A 22,047-nucleotide genomic window follows, 5' to 3' on the forward strand; every position below is an offset into this window, starting at 1 on the left:
AAAAAACTATAAATGTGCCTCAACATCTTTCAAGTTCTTCTAAGTTTTTGTCAAAGGTATAAATGGTTGGGGTTCGTAAGAGTTATCGGTATTTTTTACTTCACTGAAGTGTACAAAAGTCATTTTTGTATTTTGTTGAGCTATGCATTTGACATGTATGAAGGACATTGAAATGATACGCTTTAATCAATAATACGCTTTAAACAATCCATTTAGTTCAACACTGTAATGCATATTACTCTCCCTGTATAATCACAATGACCGCATTAGAACCTTTAAAATGAACATTATGAAAGTAATCTTTTCAAAATAAACTGTTGTGATACAAATTCCATACAGATGTGCCTTTGTGTTCTTGAAGAGAAAAACTGCAAATAAGCGATTGGCGTGGGAGTTGATTAATATTCAACTCACTTGTTTTCATGCAAGATAATGCCAAACACTGGCCAACAAAGGACAAGAGTGGACAAAGTGTTGTTTATTAAATTACCCAAACATCGTAAGTAAATAGTGCCAATGAACATATTGGCATGACTATTCACGTACGGCTAAGCCATATCTGGATAAATGCATACATTTCAAAAGTCAAGGTAAAACAATCTCTTAAGGAAAACTGAATCGGCACAAATCTGTTTCCAAAAAAAGGCAACAGAGAACCACTTGAACATTTAGTTACATGAAAAGAAAGCCCAGCAAAGTATAATCTTACAATGCAAATAACTCAAATGTTTAGTGCACATACTAACAGTGGAGACAAACTAAACCCTATTTTGAACAACAGCTGGAAGGGAAAGCTCAGACAGAATGTACACGCACGTTAACATAATCGGCTGCTTGGAGATTAACAGAATATTACCTGACAACAGAAGCTAAGAAGACATTCACCACTCGACACCTTGGAGATGACGTCACCGGGCGGCCACTGATCCACGTGACAACCAACCATGTGACACAAATGCCAGACTTGCATAGAGATGCTTGATCAGTTCCTCACTGCCGGGGGAATTACCCAGATTTTTACGTTGGACTGCATTTAAACTTGCTCATGGACTTTGTAGGCACGGCATTATTGAAGGGAAGCACCGCTGAAATCTTATATTGGCCCTTAACCAACCAGCTCAGTGGCCTAGTGGTAGAGTGTCCGCCCTGACACTGGAAGGTTGTGGGTTCAAACCCTGGCCGGGTCATACCAAAGACTATAAAAATGGGACCCATTGCCTCCCTGCTTGGCACTCAGCATTAAGGGTTGGAATTGGGGGGTTAGATCACCAAACGATTCCCGAGCGCGGCACCGCTGCTGCTCCCCTCTCCCCCAGGGGATGGATCAAAATCCCACGGGGATGGGTTAAATGCAGAGGACAAATTTCACCACACCCAGATGTGTGTGTGAGTGACGATCATTGGGACTTTAACTTTAACTTAAGGAGAGACGTCAGTAACCTGAGATGCTATACTGACTGATATTGTGATAATAGGCTTTCCTCTTGGGAAATATGAATATCAAGTTTTAAATATGACTGTAGGTTAAAAATCAGCAGAACTCGCTTTAAGGATGAGACACTTTCCTTGAGGGGGCCAAGGACAACACTTGAAATAAATCTTGAAAAAACAGAGAAAAGAAATCACTATATGCTCCCCCCCAAATCAGAAAGTCAAACTCAAGCGGAGGAAATACGGTCGGTGTACATTGAACCCCCACATAATCATGGTTCAGCCTGGAAAATTACCATATTGGTAAACTATCGGAGTTAGTTGAGGAGTTTTTTTTGACACAAGTCATGCTTTGCTGCCACCTTGTGGCATCAATAGGTAATTACAAACCGTTTTGGTATAGGGCGTCCAATCTTTTCGAGTGTTACCTTGAGCGTATTAAAACCAACAGATGTTTTGAGTTATTGTTTGAATTTTTACATTCAGGTCTATACAATCCAGTAGGTTTGGTTGTACTGCATATGTCTTGGGACATAAACACTGATGATGATATGCATAGATGAATCAAATAAAAAAAATATTGCAGGCAGAAGAAAACATTCTTTTTTGTGTACTGCAGTGGCATTGGCTTAATCCGTTACAAAGGACCCAAAGTGAAGTTGCAAGGACCTCAACATCACTTATAGTTTCTCTCTTGGACTGGAGTTGATATTTTAAACAATCACATTCACTTCCGACTCTGCTTGTGTTTGGGGTGCAAAATACTTTTGTTGCAAAAAAGTGCTTTCAGTGAAGAAAAATCCTTCCATTTTGAAAACTCTTACAGTGCTGGCTTTTTGTTACTAAACGTGACACAATAGCAAATTAAATTGGGTTAGTGTTGAGCTATTATAAATCCACAAAGAAGAAATTCTTTCTCCAGTGTCCGAATATTTATCAATTTCAAAGATGGGGGAAAAATTATACTATATATTCCGATTCCGAAATAAACAAAATAAATGAACTAATTGCACATTTTTGACATCTCAAAACGTGATGGCGTTAAAGCTCTGGCAGTATCTTTACTTATTACAATACATATACAAAATGTACCTTTTGGAAAATACTGACATTATCTGAAAGCAGAGGTACCAGTGGGATAAGATGTTGCATTACGTTTTGGGCACCAAACATTGCACATGTCCCTCTGTTGTGACTGTAGACAACAACAAGCACATTGAAACTCAACAGAACAAAACGCTAGTATAAGAGCACATGACTTTCCCTTTGTGAACAGAGTTGCTCCTCACTGACCTCATGGTTAAGGCGGGTAGATGGTGTGAGGTGGCGGTTCCATGGTTACCACTGAGGTTGTGGGTACTGTTGGGAGCCATTCTCCCAGGTGGATGGATGACTGTGGTTCATTGGTTTAAGGGGAGATGATGGATGATCACCTTAACTGCTTGATAGTCGATGGTAAAAGTAGATGTAGCCCAAGTCTTTTGGAGGCCTTTCTGATAAACACACTTTGTGGTCGTTGTAGATCACCCACCTGGGGAGAGAGGGATACGTGTCATCATATTTTGACAATATCTTAGGTGGACTATGGACTATTTCTTTTTTTATTTTTCGTCACAGATGGAACTTTGTTGTGCATCAACGATTAGTTAACCTTTTCCAAACACCGTGAATCGTTACCTCTGAAGCAAAGTCTTAAAGATAAAATCCAGATTGTGAGCATTAAAGTCTCCTTTCATTATTTTGAACGAAGAGAAATAATAAATTATTATAAGTTAAGAAATAAGAGTTTCAAATAATTACAAAGCCATTAGCCGTAGAATTATTATTAAAAAACGGATAGGGTCTTCTTTTGAAAAATAAATCTAAATAAAATAATAACTATAAATATATTTGAAAAACGGTATCGTCTCTGAACTTACCGGCCTTCTTTTTTAATGTGACAAACATAGTGTCCAGACATTGTGGATGCTCCCATGTGACTGATGACGGCGAAGAGCTCATAACCTGCGGTGAGAAAATTCGACACGCATTACAATAAATGGAAGCAAAAAGAAAAGGCACACACAACTACTTCCATTAATTCACTTGGTATACTCCATAATATAAATGTGAAGGTCTATTTAGCTAATTCCGTATGTGTGCGAAATATTCTTCATACAAAATGAATGGAGACCAAAGAAAGTCATCGACTCACGTCCCGGTCCGTCTTTGACACGCGGTCCCGACGTCTCCCTGTCTGGAGACAATGTGGAGTCGCTGTGTGAGTTTGCATTGGAGAAAGCGTTGTCATTGGGCTCCGTGTCAGCCATGTTGGAAAGGGCGTCGCTCTCCTCCTCCTCCTCTGGGTGGGTGAAGATCCAGTCCAGCGCTCTTTCAAGGTTGTTATTCTTCAAAATAAAAACACATGAAATAATACATTTAAAATACCTTAACATGTAAATGAGGCATGCTAATTACTGACATCTAATTGTACAATTTTAGCTCAATATATGTTAGCAAACTTGAATATCACATTATGATGGCGTGCAATTTCTCAGCAGTGTAAACTCAAACCACAATATTAAGCATTAACATTCCAAGGCGTTATCATCAAAGGCATGATCAAATGAAATGGGTTTATTCCACCCATTTTCAGGTAGACCCTCACAAAACGAACCCACTCTAAATATTTGCAGTGGCACTCATGAGGGTGTTTTTAAGGGATCCAAAATAGACGCATGATTCCTGGAGATGTGCATCCACGAAGTGCATGAGGGAGAAGTGTGAGATGGCTTAGTCAGGTCAGTGAGGCTGAGGGAAGGAAAAAAAAAAAAAGTACCTCCTCCTTATTTAGGGCTAATAATAACCTCAGTGGCGAGAGCCCCCCTCCAGCTTCACATTAATTAAAAGCAATATGTGTTTATTTGTGCGCTCATACTAGGAGCGGAAGAAGCCAAACAAGTCCAGTGTGCTTTGGCTCTATTTCCGTGCTTTAATAACAACCCCACTACTATTATTATTATTATTATTATAGAAGAACCGCCAAAGTCAAACGCTTTAAAGGTGACACTCTATTTCTTGGCCTGCTCAAATCAACTTATTTGTTAGCCTAATAACACACGCATACTGTATATTTTTAAACCCCATTTGAAATGAGTATGACATACTGCCAAAAAATTACGACATCCTTGAGCCAGTTGGCCTGCTGCAAGTAATTGGTGCACCTCCAAAAATGTTAATTACCGCCATAGATACCACAAGATGGTAGCAAAGCACTGGATAAAGCTCCTCAATTCACTTCAACATCATCCCTTGTCACAAGACGGTACTTTTAAATGAGAAAATTAGATTGCATTTGCAAAAGCGAAAGTGGACACCTGACTGACCGTGGCTTTGAGCGCCCGGATGGTGTGAGAGCGAGGGAAGCCCATTGAAGTGAGGATGGCAATGCTCTCCTCGGGGGGAGAGTTGTCCAGCGGGGTGGCGCCCACGGGACTATCCGCACTGCTGAAAGGGTCCGGGCCCAACATGGAGGGCAACGTGAGAGGCTCGGCAAAGTCTGGAGAAAATGAGAAGTCGATGATTTGGTGAGCAAACGAATGATCAAACACAAGTCGGGCTCACGGCTTAAGTCAAGTTGGGAGACACTCGTAAGTCAAGATAGTGTAAAACCCCATCAAAAATGATCATTTAAAAAAATATGCACATTAGCAAAAACAAATAAATGCAATATAAAGGAGGCATGGTAGTACAATATAGAGTCAGAATACTTCAGTACAGTGTGTACATTAATGAACTTGCAAATAAAGCATCTTCAAACGCAAAAGGGAATTCTTTCTTTCTTTATGTATGTGGCATTTGTGCACAAGACTAAAATCAAAGTGAAGTGGCCCTTCAGCAAGGACACTGCGACTGTAATTACGAAGGGCCATAAACAGCCTTCATTAATCTTGCTGCCATAAAAGAAAAAGGCAAACTCCTTATCTACCCGCTAATGCCTTTATCTCCCTGTTTCGCTTGCTTTCCGTAGCCACTCAACGTGTTGTCGAGCTGCCAGAAAACGTAAGAGGTGAATAAATAAATGGCTCATGTTTGCAAGAGTAGTTAAATGGCTGTTAAACTGCTCGTTTCCACTCAACTTCGGATGAAACCCTTCTGCCTTAACGTGCATATTTCACGGCATTGATTACCATGGTAGCCCGATCTTTGACTTGGCAAAAAAAATAAAGATTTTGATGAGGGTGTTCCATTGATTTTGTCAATATATCCTCATAAAATGAAATAATGGTCAAAAATACCTTCATAATTTAATTTTAGTAGCAATAGGTCATAGTGATGAAGAGTAACTAAGTCAAGTTTTTAATAGAGTAATGCGTTTGATTAAAGGTAAGGGCAAATACTTTCCAAATCTGCAATTATTTTTGTCATTATTAATATTTTGTCATTATTAACGATTCCCGTGTGATTCAATCGCCAAAACTTGTTTTGGTTGAAAAGATTACCAAGCTCCACTCAAAGTACCTTGGGGCTTCTCCGCTCATTACTTTTTGTAGGCAATTGAGATTGAAGGAAGCCAGGAATGACGCAAACATTGGCACTTCTTTTATAGTTCTGTCCTTAAAATTGATGTCTGCAGTAAAAATACCCCCGCAAAATGACACAGCACTCATTTTAGCGGTGTCCAGACTGCAGAGCAGAAAGAGGCGTAACAAGAGTAGTTTGTTATTTGTTGATTTCTCCAAAACAATTGAAAATGCAAGCTAGTTGAAAATGGGTCAACCTGGTCATAGTCACTTCTTAAAACCGGAAATTTATATTACACCAACTCCAATGACATTGTTTAGTCTTTAAGCAGCCCATTTTGCATCGCTTTCCTTTCAGTTTTAAAAGCAAGAGGCTGTTCTCATTTCTACACACTCTTGAGGCCTTTTACCCTGCACCAAAGGTAATAAAAGTGACTTAAGTTCGGGCCTCGCAGGAACATCTCGGCTGCAAAAGCACTGACAGACTTGATGGTGTTGTCACGGACACACGCGCCTTGATAAACAAGCGGAGTACACAAAAGCTGTCCTGATCCGGCGAAGATTTGACTCGTCTCTCACTTTGAATTACCTTTGAGTTTAAAAGGCCCCATACCAATAAACGTGCCTTGTCTCTGTGTGTTTCTTCCTCACGCCTGCATTCTGGAGGAGGCGGAAGAACTGACACAGTTGCTGCACAAGTGCTTTTGGCAGAAATGTGGTGACACTTTCCCCCCCCCCACCCCAAAAAAAGAGCAACTTTGACATTTACTGGATATAGAAAGGCTATGAAATTATGATATGTGACCTCTGGTGTCACTTCATTTAAATTCAAATGAATGAAAGGCTGAGAAAATGCACAGATGGGAGTTTGCTGTTCTTGCAAGGTCGTAGGAAATGATCCAATTTTGATTAATTGGGTCCAAAAATGATTGCTTTTTCGAAATGTAAATCATTTTTAAAATGAGTAAAGTGATCACGATTGTACTACTACACAAATTTGCAGTTTGTTTTCATGTTTGCAATTATTCACCACTTTGTGAGCAAGATTCTTACCAGGCTCCTCCATGTGGGCTATGATCCAGTTGAAGGCCATCTCGGGACCCATGTTGCCAGTATAGTAGACGGCCTTTCTGCAGGCTTCTAGCGGGAAGCCCATCTCTGCCAGCTGCATTACTGCTGCCTCATCTATTTCCGGAGCTAAGGGACACAACGGAGTGCCGCCATCAATAACTTACAACATACACACACACACGGTTGCTCATTCACATTTGCTGGCGTCATAGCAACCGGCCTCTCTCTCTTTTGCTCACTCTCTCTCTCTCTTTGGGCCTCATTAAGCAAAAAGACCGGAAGACAATGAGCCCCGGGGATGTTTCTTCAGCGCACAACGATCCATCATGGAGCACGTACGCAAACAAAAAAAAAAGTGTTGTGCACTTGCTCAGGCATGCACGCTCGGTGCTTTGGCTCATTGTGTGTTCGTGTTAATGAGAGGCGAGGCAATATACTCACAATCTAAGGAGCTCATGGAGTTATCTGGAACAGAGGGGAAAAGGATGAATCACACACCGTTTCCGTATACGTATGCGCTTGCATGCCTTTGTTGAGCAAGTGATTACAAAGACATGGATTGAATAAATGAATATGAAAACAATGCTGCACAGCTTGCAATGCTACTATCACAGCCTAATTAACTAGCTACCATTAATATTCCAATGCTGGGATTTCATCTTGGGTTTGATTTAGGACAATGAAAACAACAAAGTCAAATACAGCAAGTTTGCCCTTCTTCGCTGACATCAATGTGATGCAGTAACTTTTGTCTTATAATCTTAATACATTTATTATTGGGAAAATATATTTTAAAAAAATACTTCACCTCACTGCTAGTTTTAATTGGCCATTACTAGGAAGAAATGTGTATAAAACAGGTTATAAGGCAAACATTTGCACTCAATGAGGCGCGAAAGTCTCGGGGAGCGGGAGAGACAGTAGGGTCAACATGATTAATCACTGCTCATGCCAGCATGAGGACAATGGGGCCAGTGGATCATTTGCAGCAGACATAAGTCATCATACAAATGGGGATTAAATAAGTCAGCCAAAGTGCTGAAAAAGAACATTTTGTTCTCTCTCAACTATTTCTTGTCTCATTGCTCAAACCACATTAACAAGATTCTGTGGAAAAAGAGAGAGAGTGAAGCTCCAAAGGAGTGCATCATTTTGTGGGGCAAAGGTTGATTTGTTTAATGGTTAGAATTGTACAGAACTAAATAAATGAAATAAGACAAGTAGTGGGCTCACTATTCGGTATGTCAGTTCAGAATAAAATTGAATAAAAAATTATATTGCAGTTTTTTTTATGATTTGGTCCTTTTAAATGAATGTGTTGCTGTTAAACAAAACATGAATGCAAACTTGTGCAGCATATGCTTTTGTACACAAAAGACAAACTGCTGCACGTTTTCACTGCTCCTTCTTGGAGATGGTGTTCAGCGGGTGAGAACATTCTCAACACGCTGTGCCTTCTAAAATATTTATGTGGACGTTGAGCGGGAGATGTGGCTGAACTTTTCGAGCGACTCCAGGAACAATACCGTGATTAAAATCACAACCCGTGGAAAGCATCGGGGGCACGTTTGCGAGCAGATAATGCAGCGTCAATCTGGAAACTGACAGCGCGCAAATATTTTGCCCCCAAAAAATCGAATCATACAGCGGCAACAGCAACTATGCCTTTGAGCAGATTATTGCAAGTGATGCGAAAACACAATAGAACCTCCATAGTGGAACGAGGTCAGCCCAAATTTCCTCTGAAAATAAGCCTTAACACGCCAACGAAACTTGATGTTCTCACAAGATGTGCAATCGATTAATTGATGACTAATCGTTTATCAAAGAGTAGTGGCATAAAACATAATGTATACAATATGTGTATTTGAATACCTCTGGTGTCTTCAGGCAGCACAATGGGCGGCATGAGGTCAGGAAGCTCCTCTTCACCTGATTGCAGCCCTGTGGCCCTCAGACGGCTCAGATCCAGGAAGTCTGGTACGTCAATGCCCAAATCTACACACAAAGTTGAATTGTTTTACGTATATATAAAGCCATCTTTCTTGTTGATAATGGTAAATACAGGTTTCTTTTTTCTAAATGTTAGCCATCAATCCAATTCCTAGAGTGTTTTTGTTGATTAGCTGACTTTTGGTGAAAGGCAGGGTAGACCCTGTGACACAGACAGACGTTGCATTTTCTCACTTTCCCACCAATTTATAGACAATTTAGAGTCTTTAATGAACCTAAAATATTTTGGAGATGTGGGAGTAAACCAGATTACCTGAAGAAAATATCCCATACAAGCACAAGAACAACATGCCAACTCCATAAAGGAACTTTTTGACTTAATATGCTAACCATAAGCGCATCTTGTTTTTCTGATGTTACATATTTCTTAAATTCTTAAACCTAACCAAATATCTAAGTATCTCCTCAATTCCTCAGTATGATGCGCCTTCTGAAGCAGACTCATAGTTTAGTGCTGCCCTCTGTTGGACGATTTACACAATGCATTTCATTGTTCGGCCTGTCACTGGCAGGACATAGCTAGATTGTTTGGAGTAAATAAAACATTTTTCAGACCAATTGAGTGAAAGTGGATAATTTCCCACAGCACACATATCTAACTTGACCCACTCGCAGGGAATCACCGCATTAGAACATTGCTATTGTACACAACGGTAAATCCTTAAGACTTCAGTGAAAGTTCATCCTCATGCAAATCTGGTCCTTAATACGTCAGTATTAGTTACTAGTTACCTAGTTTCTTGGGCACCCAGTCAACTCCAAATGTGAACTTCTTGATTTGGACTGCCAGATATTCGGGAAATGAGGCAAAGCGGGATGTTCTTGGGGGGGAAAAAATGACAGGAAATTAAAGCATATTAAATTGAGGATAGAAATATTATGCCGGTAGCTTACTTGACTCCGGCTGACTTTGCCTGCAGCGCCGAACTCCAGAAGTCTGGCACGTTCTCAGGCTCAGTGAAGGCCTGCAGGCAGGCGGTGAAAGGGATGCGAGCCCTCACTGGCTCAGGGGGGGCTCTCGTGTTCTCCTCGGCTTCCCTCCGCTTGGCCTCGTATGCCAACAGTTCCTCTGGTAGGACCAAAAGAACAATTTTAGCAGCTTTGAAACTGTCTGATAATACTGTAAATACACATATTGGAACAAAAATGGTGCAGCAACACCCATAGACAGGTAATTTGACAATACCAACAGGCGTGAGTATTTTGAGTTATGAGCATGGTAGTGAAACAAATTAAACATAGATCTAAAGACACCAATGTAATTCTTTAATTCTGGGCCCTATGAATCTAGAATTTACCTCGATTGGTTGCGGCCTCGACGGGGGCTGGCATCTGGATGCAGTAGTCCACCCGCTGAGTGTATCGAACCCGGCGTGACTGGCAGCACTGGACTCGCTCCTCCACCAGGAAACGGAAGGCATCACTTGGATTCTCTGAGCTTGTACTGTTTCTCTGCAGATATACAGTTGATGACAATGGCGTTCATGTCTTTCCGTATATTAACTTCACTACTGATAATTATGACTTACTACAGTTTTAATCTTGAGAGTATTTATCAGCAATAGGTTAACGTGGAGATTAAATGCAACTCACCTCCACCAAGTTGATCATATGCAGGAAGAATTCTTGTGCGTCTTGTTGCCTGTTGGAGGAAAACTCCGGATGTCCCCGGCTAACCAGAGACTTCAGCATCCGGGGGGAGATGCCTTTCTGTTGGTGCTGGAAGAAAAAAAAAAAAAAAAAAAAAAAAATCAGCATTTAGACGCAGTGACTGAACAAGACCACACGCCAATCCTGATTGGTTGAGCTCAGAAATGGGGGGGTCATTTGAAATGGGCAATTACATTAATAAGAGAAGTGCTAACTGGCAGAAGTGATGTTCAAAAGATGTTAAAAAAAAAAAGATGAATAGTAATTTTACATTTGAATGGCCAATGCCGAAATTCACTTCAAATTCAAATTCACTTCCCGGCTCACTGGCTTTCATAATGCTTTAATGGTTTTTCACATTCTGACAGCCACGAAAAATGTGTTTGGAAAGATAAGGTAAAATAATAAGTGTGCAAAAGTGGAAAGATTGTTAAAAACACTTGTAACAAGTGTTCTAAAAGAAATTGTGATTTTATACTGAGATGAAATTCGCAGTCATTTTCGGATAAGCCATTAAAGCTTTTCCACGACACAATACAGCACAGGTGTCAAACTCAAGGCCCGGGGGCCAGATACGGCCCGCCACATCATTTTACGTGGCCCGCGAAGACAAATTGTGCATCAAATTTGTGTGTCATTATTAGAATTGCAAATTGTCTTCACTTTTAATAATATCTTTTTTTTTTTAATATTTGACCAGTTTTTACTCGTCTGATTTGAAAACGAGTTATTTGTCAGTTTCTTTTGCAGCTTTCACTGTATATAATATGAGGTGCTCATACATTCATTTGGGTTGACAGTCATAATGGCCCTCCGAAAGAAGCTATGACTACAATGCGGCCCGCCAAAAAAATGAGTTTGACACCCCTGCAATACAGGCTCAACTTTGTCTTCCATGTCAAAACAGGACACTTGTGGAAGACAATGGAAGCAGGGAGCTAGCAAGTAGAAAGAGAAGGAATGACGCAATGAAAGAAACAAAAAACCAAAATAAATAAAGCAAAATAAAATAAGGTGCAAGTGGAACCGTGACAGCTGTCTACAGAAGCGCTTGGAGCTGCAAATGTGGCATGGTGGCCAGCAGCTATTTTCAGAGCGACAGAAAGACAGTCCCAGCACATTCTTAAAATCGTTTGTCCATCTTTGTGTCACAAAAATTAAACTGCGTGAATTGCTAAAGAGACTCGTTGACACATATCTTACATAGCATTTCTGTCAAAGTGTTTTGCTGCTTTGTTGGCTGACATTGGCTAGTAGTATGCTAGTTGTGGAGCTGAACATACCCGGTTTAATACCTTGTATTCTTCTTTCATCACCTGTTCAATGAGTTCAGATTTCATGGGTGGTTTGGAGTATTGGCCTGAGAGGAGCCCATGGCCCACTTTAGCCCTGTTGGACAAAAACACAGTTGAAAATAGAACAGCATAAAATTACTCTTTGTTCTATTTTTACATGATGTCTTCACTTGTCAGAAAATCAATTTGTGTTTAATTGTTGGATATAATATTTAACCAGTGTCACACCCCCTTTTTGCATTTGAATGCATCCAACGGCTTCAATTTGATGAGCCTAATATTGGAATTTTGCAATGTATTTGTTTTTCATTTCAATTCTTGGTTCATCCATTCTGTTAATTCTAAAAAAAAAACTGCAGTCACTTACATTTGTGTGGCAAAGTCCTGTGTGGGGTCGAGAGGTGAATAGTCAAATATCCTCTGAAGGTTCCCAACATACCTATAGACCCAAATATATGATAAACACCATTTCTAATTTCAACGAAACAACTTGGGCCAGTGTCTGGATTGTGTTCAACTTTGAAGAATCCACAACAATAACACACTTCTTGTTTGGAGGCAACTCACATCCTCTGGAAGTCTGGGATGCTGAAGAGAACCTGCAGGACTGTGCTAAGGTAGCAGCTGTTGCCGAGGTTTTTGATGCCCGTGTAACCGGAACCGTACACCGTTTTCAGTTTCATGCCCGACTCTTGGATCACTTCCCACTCGCTGACGCGTGGCCGGGCATTATTGTCTGTGTGGTGGCCATTCTCTGTCTGAGGGGGCAGTGAAGGCACCACATTTCAGGACTTTTCAAATGCGGACAGAATGTGACGTGTAGCACAACCATGACTTACTTTTTTTTGCATCTGTAGCATGTCTATTCCAAAGTGGGAGAGGTGATCCGATAATTGTGGGTCTAGCACGGCTTCCTCTTCCTCAAACGAATAAACATCTGAAACCAGGAGTTCTCTTAGTCAAGATGATGGATGCTCCAAACACGTACAACATAAAATGAAATACAAAATTGATTTCATCTCTGCCTTACAGAAGAGTAAAATGGTGGTATTTTTCTTTTCTTTTTTTCAGACAATGAAAAATTTGCTTTTGGATGGGGTAAAATAGTATAATGCCCTTTTTAAATATAAATCATTTGCGATGAACACTTGGTCCTACTGCACAACTGTATTTTAATGATGGTCGTGACTTAACGAGCGCATAGTCATTTTTTAGCTAGTACTTGATCTAAAACGTTTAAGAAACATTCACGTAATAGACATTAAAAACGCTTTGCATCACACGAGATGACAAGTTTTCTTCTGGATTGCATGAGAGATCAAACCTGCTCCATCTGGGGTGATGGTGTCCAGTTTGACAGCCAGCGGGTGTTTGGTCTCTTTGTAGTGGTCCAGAGCGTGGCCGTTCCCACCGCTGCCATCAAAGAACCACTTCCCGCAGAGAATGGTGCCATCCGTCAGGTTCAGCCACAGGTTCTCTCTCATCTCGCACTTCTGACACTTCCAGCCACTGCCAGCAGGGAACAACAATACGGTCACTGTCGTGTTGCCATTTAATTAAGCAGAGACTTGGTTGTTAAAAACCATCTTGCTAATAAAGCCTTCTGTAAATTCAAACAGACAGAAAAGTACATCAATATCTATCCATCCATCCATTTTCCAAAATTCACATTTTCATCTTGGAATAAACAACCATGTCATGACTTTAGTAGCACTCTGTTGAGCGCAGACCTTCATCAGGGCCAAAGTATCTTTATTTACTTCTCGAGTGGGGCTTCATGAAACGTCAATTCTGATTCAAGATACTTATATTCTTCCCTGATTAAAAAAAAAAAGTCAACATTTTGGAAAATACAAGGGCTCGAATGAAGATTGAGAAGATCCCATTAGTCCCTCAATGTGTCTTTATGGTTGTCCTACCTTGGGGGGATTCTGACTCCATTGTCCAGCTGTCTGAGGCTTCTGGCGTGTCTGGATACTTGGATCTCCTCCTCCCAGGATTCAGGCTCCTGTTTTTTATAGGCTGACGGCGCATTGAGCACTGCATCACAGGCGATGGTTACCTGGATGGATCGGATGAGAGATGGAAAAAAAAAGATGTGTTGAAGGATAAAACCACCAAAACCAGATGATTTGGACCAAGAACCAAAACATGCAAGACATTCAAATGAAAGGGAAATCAGATAATATTCACCATGCATGAAACAAAATAAAACAGGCCATATGGTACACCTCCTTAAAAGCCCTCATTCAAAACATTTGAAATGAAATCTGCAAAGGTGAAATTATTTCTACTACGCTTGTATTGGATGCGTAAGCACAGCGCGGGTGTACCAAATATTATGGCCACCAAGAGTATGTGCATTCAGTGGTGGTATGCACATACGTAACACAAGGCAGCCTATAAAGATTGTAATACAATAACAGTGTGTACATTTTAGAATGGACACTCGATGAGTATGTGTGTGTGTGTGGGGGGGGGGGGGGGGTCCACTGAGTGCACCCTTCTTGTTGACATGCATGCAAAACACACCAAACTCACTGACCAGAGCGGGTAACTCCTCAATATTTGGTAAGGCGATCTCAAAGTGGTCTGGAAATATTACAAGCTTGGCCTCGTCCTCGTACTCATAGTCCTCACCGTTAAAATCACGGTTTAGCTCTAAATCTTCAAAAAGGAGGAAGCAAACGTTCAGTCAATCTGCTCGAGTCACCCTTTCAATCATACATTGATTTTGTTTTGAACATTTTCACCTTTCACCACAGAGCAGCCTAAAATTGTGTCATGACTCATGGCCAACGCGATCATGGAAACTTCTCAGAGAAGCAACAAAAGGATGGATTGGCTCAGAAGACTGGTATGGGGCAGACCATTACCATACATACGTAAATAAACTGGATGACAACATTAATACTTAAAGGAGGATGAGCAAAGAACGACTATTTGTGAGGGTGCTGATGAGCTGACGTGTATAATAGTCATAATGACGGGGACGCAAACTTAAGATGTCAGTCAACATCGAGGCCTTTGGGCTGATTGGAAGGAATTCCTCCTCCAGCGGAGAGGATGAGGGGGGCTAGACTCAGGGTCTTTGCCAAGCAACGTCATAGCGGCAATAGAAGTGTGTCAGCCTCGAGGGGGAGGCAGGGTGGGTTGACAGGTGGCGGCAGCTGAAGAACTAGCCAGAGACACGAGGCGGCCCCACTGTAAACCTACTACCCTTTGAGCAATGGCTGCGCATGTGGCACTTTGATTTAGAACAGTTACTAACCTCACATAAACGACCTATATTTAGAATGCGGGAGGTAGAGGAGGAGTCTGATTAGGGCAAATATCTCACGCCTTCAGCAGCAAACAATGACTTCAGTGGCACTTCTGATCAGACCACTGAAATTATAGCAAATGTGTGGTGGAACAAAAATATTTTCAGCTACCATACTGTGGGCTGGAAACATACAGTACATTTAGTAAATTGATCACATATTTGATCATTTAATAATAATAATAATATTATTATTATTATTATTATTATAATGTACAAAAAATTAACCATAGACTGTAAACATACAGTACATAACCTGCTGTTGTATTCTAGTAAATTGATCACATATTTGACCATTTAATAATAATAATAATAATATACAAAAAATTAACCATAGACTGTAAACATACAGTACATAACCTGCTGTTGTATTTTAGTAAATTGATCACATATTTGATCATTTAATAATAATAATAATAATAATGACAATAATCATAATATACCAAAAATTAACATGTATGTTTTTGGAATGAATGGTGAAGCCAAACTATCTGCAAAACACGGAGCTACACACAACTACACACAGGAAGGCCTGAGCCTAGATTCGAACCCAGAACCTCTTGACTGTGAAGCAGATATGAAAACCACTCATCAGGTCAGTTAAATTACTCAGTGTGAATGAATCCTTCAATTGGTTAACTGAAGATCTTTAAATTATTCTATTCATCTTTTGGTATTTCGGTTTATGGAATTAAAGGCAATGCTTATCAGTTCATAATGAGTAACGATGACATTGATGATATTGCAGTGCTCTGATATATCAAAGCTGGTTGAATAATTATAAATTCCGAGTTGTGTTGATGTTGTGCTTCATGACCTAACGACCGAGATTCCTCAAGCAAAGTTTGCGACACAAATACAACTTACCTAAAAATACTTTTCCATTCCGTCGCCTGGGAATTGCACCTCCTGCAGCTCCTGTGGATTTCTGAGGGGGGAAAAGAACAAATAGATATTATATCACACACTTCATTAAATCAACATGTGAGGTAGTATTGTTTGCTAAAGATCTTAGATTCTGACACTGTTACTTTGTAGTTGGAAATAGATGCTGGCCTGTCCAGGAGTGAGGTCAGCTTACAAGCTTAGGGGAAAACCCCTTTGCCATGCATAAAAAAAATGGTCAAACACTCTCACTAATACAGAATTAATAGACATTAGATGTCCTGTTCTTTCTAATATATTTTCCTCTCAAACTTTTTTTTTTAATGCAACTACATTTCCTCCTGTGCACAATGACAGGCAGGCCCATTGTTTTTTAATATAATTGAATAATTTGTTTTGTTGGTTGCATAGGTCTAACCCTCAATGCGTAAATTAAAAGAGGCACCAGTTTGTTTTACATCAGGCCAAGACATGTTAACGTGTTGGTCGGTTCATTAAACAGGATGGACACAAACAAACCAAGAGAATGCTGACGCACTTGTGACAAAAAAAGTAATCATGAGAGGAGAAAAAAAAAAAAAAAGCAGACATGGGAGCCTGCAGAATGTGAACAGCTGTTTCTGTTTCCACATCCAGGCATGAAAATAGCAGCTCTTTACAAAGCACAGCTTATCTGGGAGCAATTAGAGCCAGTGAGAAAAAACAGCGGAAGCTTAGACCCCCAGTGCCCACTATAGACTCGTCAAGAGAAACGCGGGATGAGTTTGGGTCCAAGGGCAATAAGAGCAATTCGATTTTTAAAATTATTAACACATGCAACATCAACGATCCCAGAATTCAACATTGGACTCTATGAAGTCAGTGACCTTTCAGGTCAAATGTGACATATTTATAATATAAAATAAAATAATAATCCCCCCACTAAAAGTAAATATTCTCCACTCCCCATTTCATCTTCATTGACGTTTAAATTTCAAACGACTGTAACTTTTGATTTCATCTAAGTTGAAATAGCAAAACAATGCTAAATTATAAAAATATGCAATACTTCACTAATGAGCATCTTAAGTCAACTCAACTGTATTTATAAAGCACTTTAAAAACAACCACCGTTTGCTTTGTTTTTTTTATCAACTTTATATTGATGAAGCAGTGACAAAAGGGTCGTATGGACGGCAGAAATTTGGATGACCTTTGACTCACAAGGAATATACTCACTTCCTTGATGTGTCGCTTGAGGTGCATGTAAACACTCTGGCCTGTTTTGCGATAGTGTCTCTCCACGTGTTCTCGTCCAAAGCCCAGGAATGTGTTCATGCACACATACAGGCCTCCCTCAGATTCCTGCCCATTCACATTCACACACAGACACACAAAAGGAGGGAAAACGTAATGAGACAACAGCAGACAAAATTATTTGACTACATTTTCTTGATTGACGGTGGGGGAAAATAATTTAATTTAAAGAAGTGTGTAAATCTCGTGTTTTGTGGATGCATAAAATATAAAATCATTCAACTTTAAAATATGTAGAAATACGTATCATATCCCTGTAGACAAGTCTACAATTAGCCTTAATACGAGCCGTCACTCATATTCAAGTATGTTTTTAAAACACCTTCATTTATTCTTGTACTGTTTTTTCCAATAAAAAAAAAACCTCCCAAATATCCCAAATGTGAAACAAGTAAAGGACCAGTGTGATAAACCTTTAAGTGGCCTAAAGTGACATATGAGCTTGAACAGCGCAAGGCTAAAAATAAAGCCATCCTCGAGCTAACATGATGAACTCCAGACAGCTGAGTCACCTTTAAAAACAGTTGAGCGAGCTTTGAACGTGTTCTCGTCAAGGATGTTTTTTCGGAAGGCAGGTAGTACTCTACACTCATTGAAAGTTATTGGGAGAAAAATAAAAAGGATCTTCAGTCTTGTCTTGAGTTTAAGAATGGAATACCCTGTCATGCAGCACAAAAAGGGGTGCTCATTTACTTCCGTACTTACCGGTTTCCTTTGCATTAGATTATTTTATATTTATAGCTTAGGAAGTGTTTTGCACCAAATTAATTGGAAGACTGTGGGATACATCATGACTTCTTCTGACAAATTCAAATTACAGGTCGTTTTTGCAGAATCTGAATGTTGGAAACTGAGGCGATAACTACCGGTAGTGTTCCACAAGGCTCTATGCAAGGGCCACAGGTTTTACATTATACAGATGACAACCTCATCTGTATCCATCAGTCTCATCGTGAGATATCAATTTCAGTATCATCATAACACTGATCGATACAGGTTGGCCTTTACCCAACATTTGACCAGTGTACATTGAAGTTGTTCCAAAACATTGGTAGAATATGTAATCACGTGACAAAGGCGCTCAAATACCTCCATACGTAAAATATATATATATTTGGCTGTTTTATATTGATGGCCTACAAGTGTTTTTCACCAATAACAAATTTGTGTGATACACCTTAACTTCAGATTAGGTTGCTGTTTAATTGAATAAAATTTAAATCAAATTGATGAATCGCAACTAAAACGGCAACTAAGCAGGTGCGGCTCGATTGCACCAGTCCGCAACGCGGCCTGATGCGCTCATGTGCGACCTGACAAAGACAAGGAAAACCCCTCCGGATCCATTCACCTGTCTTCATCTCCTCACATGTAAACATCTATTTAGCTTCAATAATAAATACGTTCCAGGTTCACCTTCACCTCCCCACGGAATAAAGCGCACACTTACCGGGGAGTCGAAGGAGAAGGCGCACTCGCTTTTGAATACTCTGTCTCCGGTCTTGGGCACTCTGATGGTAGGCATGTAGGGGACCAGCAATTCGCCGAGGTCTGTAGCCATGTTGGCATCCCCACTCCTCGCAGCACAGTGCAGGGCAGCCACCGGAGCCGCGCGCTCTCAGAGGCGAGATGTGCTATTTTTAAAGTGGCCAACCAAGACTACATTCCTCCGTCCATTGGAGAGAGGGTGGAAGAGAACAGCGGCGGCGGGGGCGTGATGCTGATACTGTAAATGACCAATTGAGAAATCATATAGGAGGCGGAATTATATGCTAAAGGCACGGAGGCTTCGACGTATGTTTGTTTTCCAGCGTGACATAGCATCGCGTGGGAACATTTCTGCACAGGAGCCACTCCCACGTCTGGAGGTGATTCGTGCAGACGCCCACGCTTACTACGACACCGCGTGACCATCAACACTGGAAGGATGCGATTTACACGGTGCAAGGATAAAAACACTATCACTCCATCTGTGTAAACTATAAATCAAGCTACTAAAAACATTAATATTTTGCAAACGACATAAATAAAGGTAATACTGTTTTGTGCGCCGATAAATTCATGCAGCTCAACCCTGCCCCATAGTGGTCATCCGTGATATTACAACAATAGATGGATAGGATAAATTGCTCATTCGTTTCTCAATCTCAACCGGTTTTACGTCTGTGTTTTATGACATTTGTCATGTTTAAATTCCAATGTGTGTCTGAACAAGGCATTGAATGATTTGGAATGTAAAATGTTATTGTTGTAAACATTGGGCAGGGGAACGTTCAATAGTCACTATAATCAATAGTCGCTCTCATCATGATGACGAGAAATCTCGTTTTGGCTCAGATGTGGTTTTAGTCCTCATAAATCAATGAAGCTATAATGAAACCATTTTAACACACATGCACACAAAAGGTACACATAGATATTTTATTTAAGCGTGAAGTGGGGGGAAAAATGTACAAATAGTGGACCAGACCAGCACAGTGTACTGACAACAGTCTGGTTCAGTTATCAGGTGTTGCTTTGGGGCTGGAGTCGATGAGATCCTTATTGAGGGTCTCCATCTGGAACCAGGGGCCATCACCTCTCGCTCTCATGTGTTTGCGCACCTCAAGCTGTGCCAGCCTATTTACCACAGACAGAATATTCACTCAATGAACAGTCATTGACAATACAGAGAAAATTCTTGGGATAAAAAAAAAAAAGACAAATAGTTCACAAATAGCTACTTTCAAAAGAGCAAAATATTGAGAAACAACAAAAGACAAAATAGTGCTTCCACTTACCTCATGTCTGCCTTCTCTTTTTCTATTTGGATTGCAGCCATCATTTTTTCATAGTCCTTCACCGGAGAGTCATAGATATTCCGAGAAATCCACCTAGTGATGGGGTGCTGCAAAAGCACGAGGAATGATGCATACATGGCATTTCGATTGAATGGATTACTGCAGCTTTCTCTTGTAATAATTTAATGATTAACAGTCACAGAGCTCTGTCACAAATAGCAAAAATCTACATATAATTGGCACCTAAACATTAATATATAAATATATTCATCCTAGAATATGTTATCATCATTTCATACTCATTTTACACTAACCTTAAACATAAAGGAGTTGGGATTATTTGATTTTGAAATGAAGCAAGGATATTTGCTTTTCTACTGCGTGGGCTTTGGTGCCATCTTGTGGTAGTAATTTGAACAACTGATTTTCATTCTAATTCATTTGGATCTCTGATTAAAACATTTAGTAAAAATATGTTGATCAATATGATTGATTATGCCGGGGAAGCAGCTACATACCTTGTAGTATTCCCAGTACTCAGGTTCATAACCCTCAGGGGTTTCCACCAGCTCCGCTTCACCTTCACAACAAGAGGACGCATAATTGAAGTTCAGAATCAAAGTTGAGCTGAATTCAAGGTGTTGGATCACTCACTCACCGATGAAGAGATTCACTGATGTGACAATGATAGCCACTGGAATACCAGTCAGCAGGATGTAGAATTGCTGGGTGGAAAAGCAGAAAGAGTTCGTTGTTGTCTTCGGTATAAATGTGAATTTAAAAGTTCCCATTTTATCAACACTTCATCGCGTGTTCTAGCTTCGTCTTGGTCATCGTGGTAACAAAACGTTTGCAAACTTATTGCGTGTACTGGAATTATTTACTCTGTGTGTATTTTGGTGCCTATTATTAATGAACCTGTGAAGTGTTTTAATTTTCTTTTCTTTTTTATAAAAAAAAGTATAAAATGCCTCCTCTAGACTCACCAACAGACGTAGAAATCTCTTGTCATAGAACTCAGTTGGTTTGATGACGAACATGTTCTTACCATGACCTCCCCAACGGACAGCCACTAAAATACACAATGTAGAAACTTTAGAAAACTGATGAGTGGATGTGGGGGAATAGTAAAGTGAGCTCCAACAATGTTTGAAATTTTGATTTGTTTGGGTGTTTTTTTTTTTGAGATTTTTTTTGTAAAGTAATTGGTGCAGTTTTGCAGATTTAGAAAACTTGGACATGTCATGTCATAATTGACGACCACAAAAAGGTTTCAGGTGCATTTACGTAAATAATAAATATGAAGTTGATTGAAAGTGTTCATATTGCCTGCAATGCAAACTGTATCAGCGAGCTATCATTAGCATGCTAATAAAACCTTTAGCAAGGTCACAAGAAGGAACATCAATTTTCTCTTACAAAATTCCTACGGTAGACTCAGTCGTAGTGTCACTTACCCTTATCTGTCCGCGGTATTGTTCGAGCAAGTAAGTTTGTCGCCGCATTTCCAGATTTCAGTGGACTCAGTCTGGCTGCGATAGCAGCAGCAGACCTGAATAGACTCATTCCCACCATGGCTACTGTGGGATGGCGACCCAACAAAACGAGCTGTGATTGGCTGTTGATTGACATGAAGCGAGAATCGCCATAATTGGTAGGGGCAAATACTTTTAGCTGGTCTGAACTTTTAGTATTTTAATTTTACAGTATTTCAACGTTGTTCATAATAGTAGAATGACTGTCTTCAACAATATTTACCCTCATGTACCAATAGATATATATATTAAAATAAAATTATACAG

The 22,047-nt window shown here is 40.1% G+C and overlaps 2 protein-coding genes and 1 long non-coding RNA gene across 4 annotated transcripts; 1 reads left to right on the forward strand and 2 right to left on the reverse strand.

Annotated features, from left to right (window-relative positions):
* Positions 1-1,583: 1,583 nt before the first annotated feature.
* usp13 (ubiquitin specific peptidase 13) lies at positions 1,584-19,280 on the reverse strand. Of its 2 annotated transcripts, none has more exons than XM_037248844.1 (21): positions 18,916-19,280; positions 17,388-17,513; positions 16,152-16,212; positions 14,508-14,629; positions 13,882-14,024; positions 13,287-13,471; positions 12,802-12,899; positions 12,530-12,720; positions 12,330-12,401; positions 11,963-12,056; positions 10,611-10,736; positions 10,316-10,469; positions 9,912-10,086; positions 9,750-9,838; positions 8,880-9,002; positions 7,446-7,469; positions 6,987-7,130; positions 4,797-4,969; positions 3,626-3,818; positions 3,351-3,435; positions 1,584-2,962 (listed from the first exon to the last, which is right to left on the reverse strand). In XM_037248844.1, the coding sequence occupies exons 1-21, from the start codon at positions 19,024-19,026 to the stop codon at positions 2,866-2,868; spliced, it is 2,586 nt and encodes an 861-aa protein (XP_037104739.1). In that variant the 5' UTR covers positions 19,027-19,280; the 3' UTR covers positions 1,584-2,865. The 2 variants fall into 2 exon arrangements, with proteins under 2 accessions (XP_037104739.1, XP_037104738.1); XM_037248843.1 differs by having other exon boundaries at positions 11,951-12,056; positions 18,916-19,279.
* On the forward strand, positions 17,983-20,191 carry LOC119121410. Its single transcript, XR_005097675.1, has 2 exons — positions 17,983-18,040; positions 19,277-20,191. It is a non-coding gene; the product is annotated as an uncharacterized LOC119121410 (long non-coding RNA).
* Positions 19,873-21,843, reverse strand: ndufb5 (NADH:ubiquinone oxidoreductase subunit B5). The gene is made up of 6 exons (XM_037248913.1): positions 21,703-21,843; positions 21,232-21,317; positions 20,904-20,970; positions 20,764-20,825; positions 20,246-20,352; positions 19,873-20,084 (listed from the first exon to the last, which is right to left on the reverse strand). The coding sequence occupies exons 1-6, from the start codon at positions 21,818-21,820 to the stop codon at positions 19,964-19,966; spliced, it is 561 nt and encodes a 186-aa protein (XP_037104808.1). The 5' UTR covers positions 21,821-21,843; the 3' UTR covers positions 19,873-19,963.
* Positions 21,844-22,047: the final 204 nt, after the last annotated feature.

This window comes from Syngnathus acus, chromosome 4 (assembly GCF_901709675.1).
Source record: "Syngnathus acus chromosome 4, fSynAcu1.2, whole genome shotgun sequence".
Lineage (NCBI taxonomy): Eukaryota > Metazoa > Chordata > Actinopteri > Syngnathiformes > Syngnathidae > Syngnathus > Syngnathus acus.

What these genes read in the sequence shown, in the direction of transcription:
- usp13 (XM_037248843.1), bottom strand. Translation starts at nt 19,026, where the DNA reads ATGGCTACAGACCTCGGCGAATTGCTGGTCCCCTACATGCCTACCATC. An exon ending in CATCACCCCAGATGGAGCAG is followed by an intron (nt 12,900 to 13,286) that starts GTTTGATCTCTC and finishes TCCTGGTTTCAG; the next exon opens with ATGTTTATTCGTTTGAGGAA. An exon ending in GCTGCCTGAAGACACCAGAG is followed by an intron (nt 7,470 to 8,879) that starts GTATTCAAATAC and finishes CCTCTGTTCCAG; the next exon opens with ATAACTCCATGAGCTCCTTA.
- ndufb5 (XM_037248913.1), bottom strand. Translation starts at nt 21,820, where the DNA reads ATGGTGGGAATGAGTCTATTCAGGTCTGCTGCTGCTATCGCAGCCAGA. An exon ending in AATACCGCGGACAGATAAGG is followed by an intron (nt 21,318 to 21,702) that starts GTAAGTGACACT and finishes TGTGTATTTTAG; the next exon opens with TGGCTGTCCGTTGGGGAGGT. An exon ending in AAAGAGAAGGCAGACATGAG is followed by an intron (nt 20,085 to 20,245) that starts GTAAGTGGAAGC and finishes TGTGGTAAATAG; the next exon opens with GCTGGCACAGCTTGAGGTGC.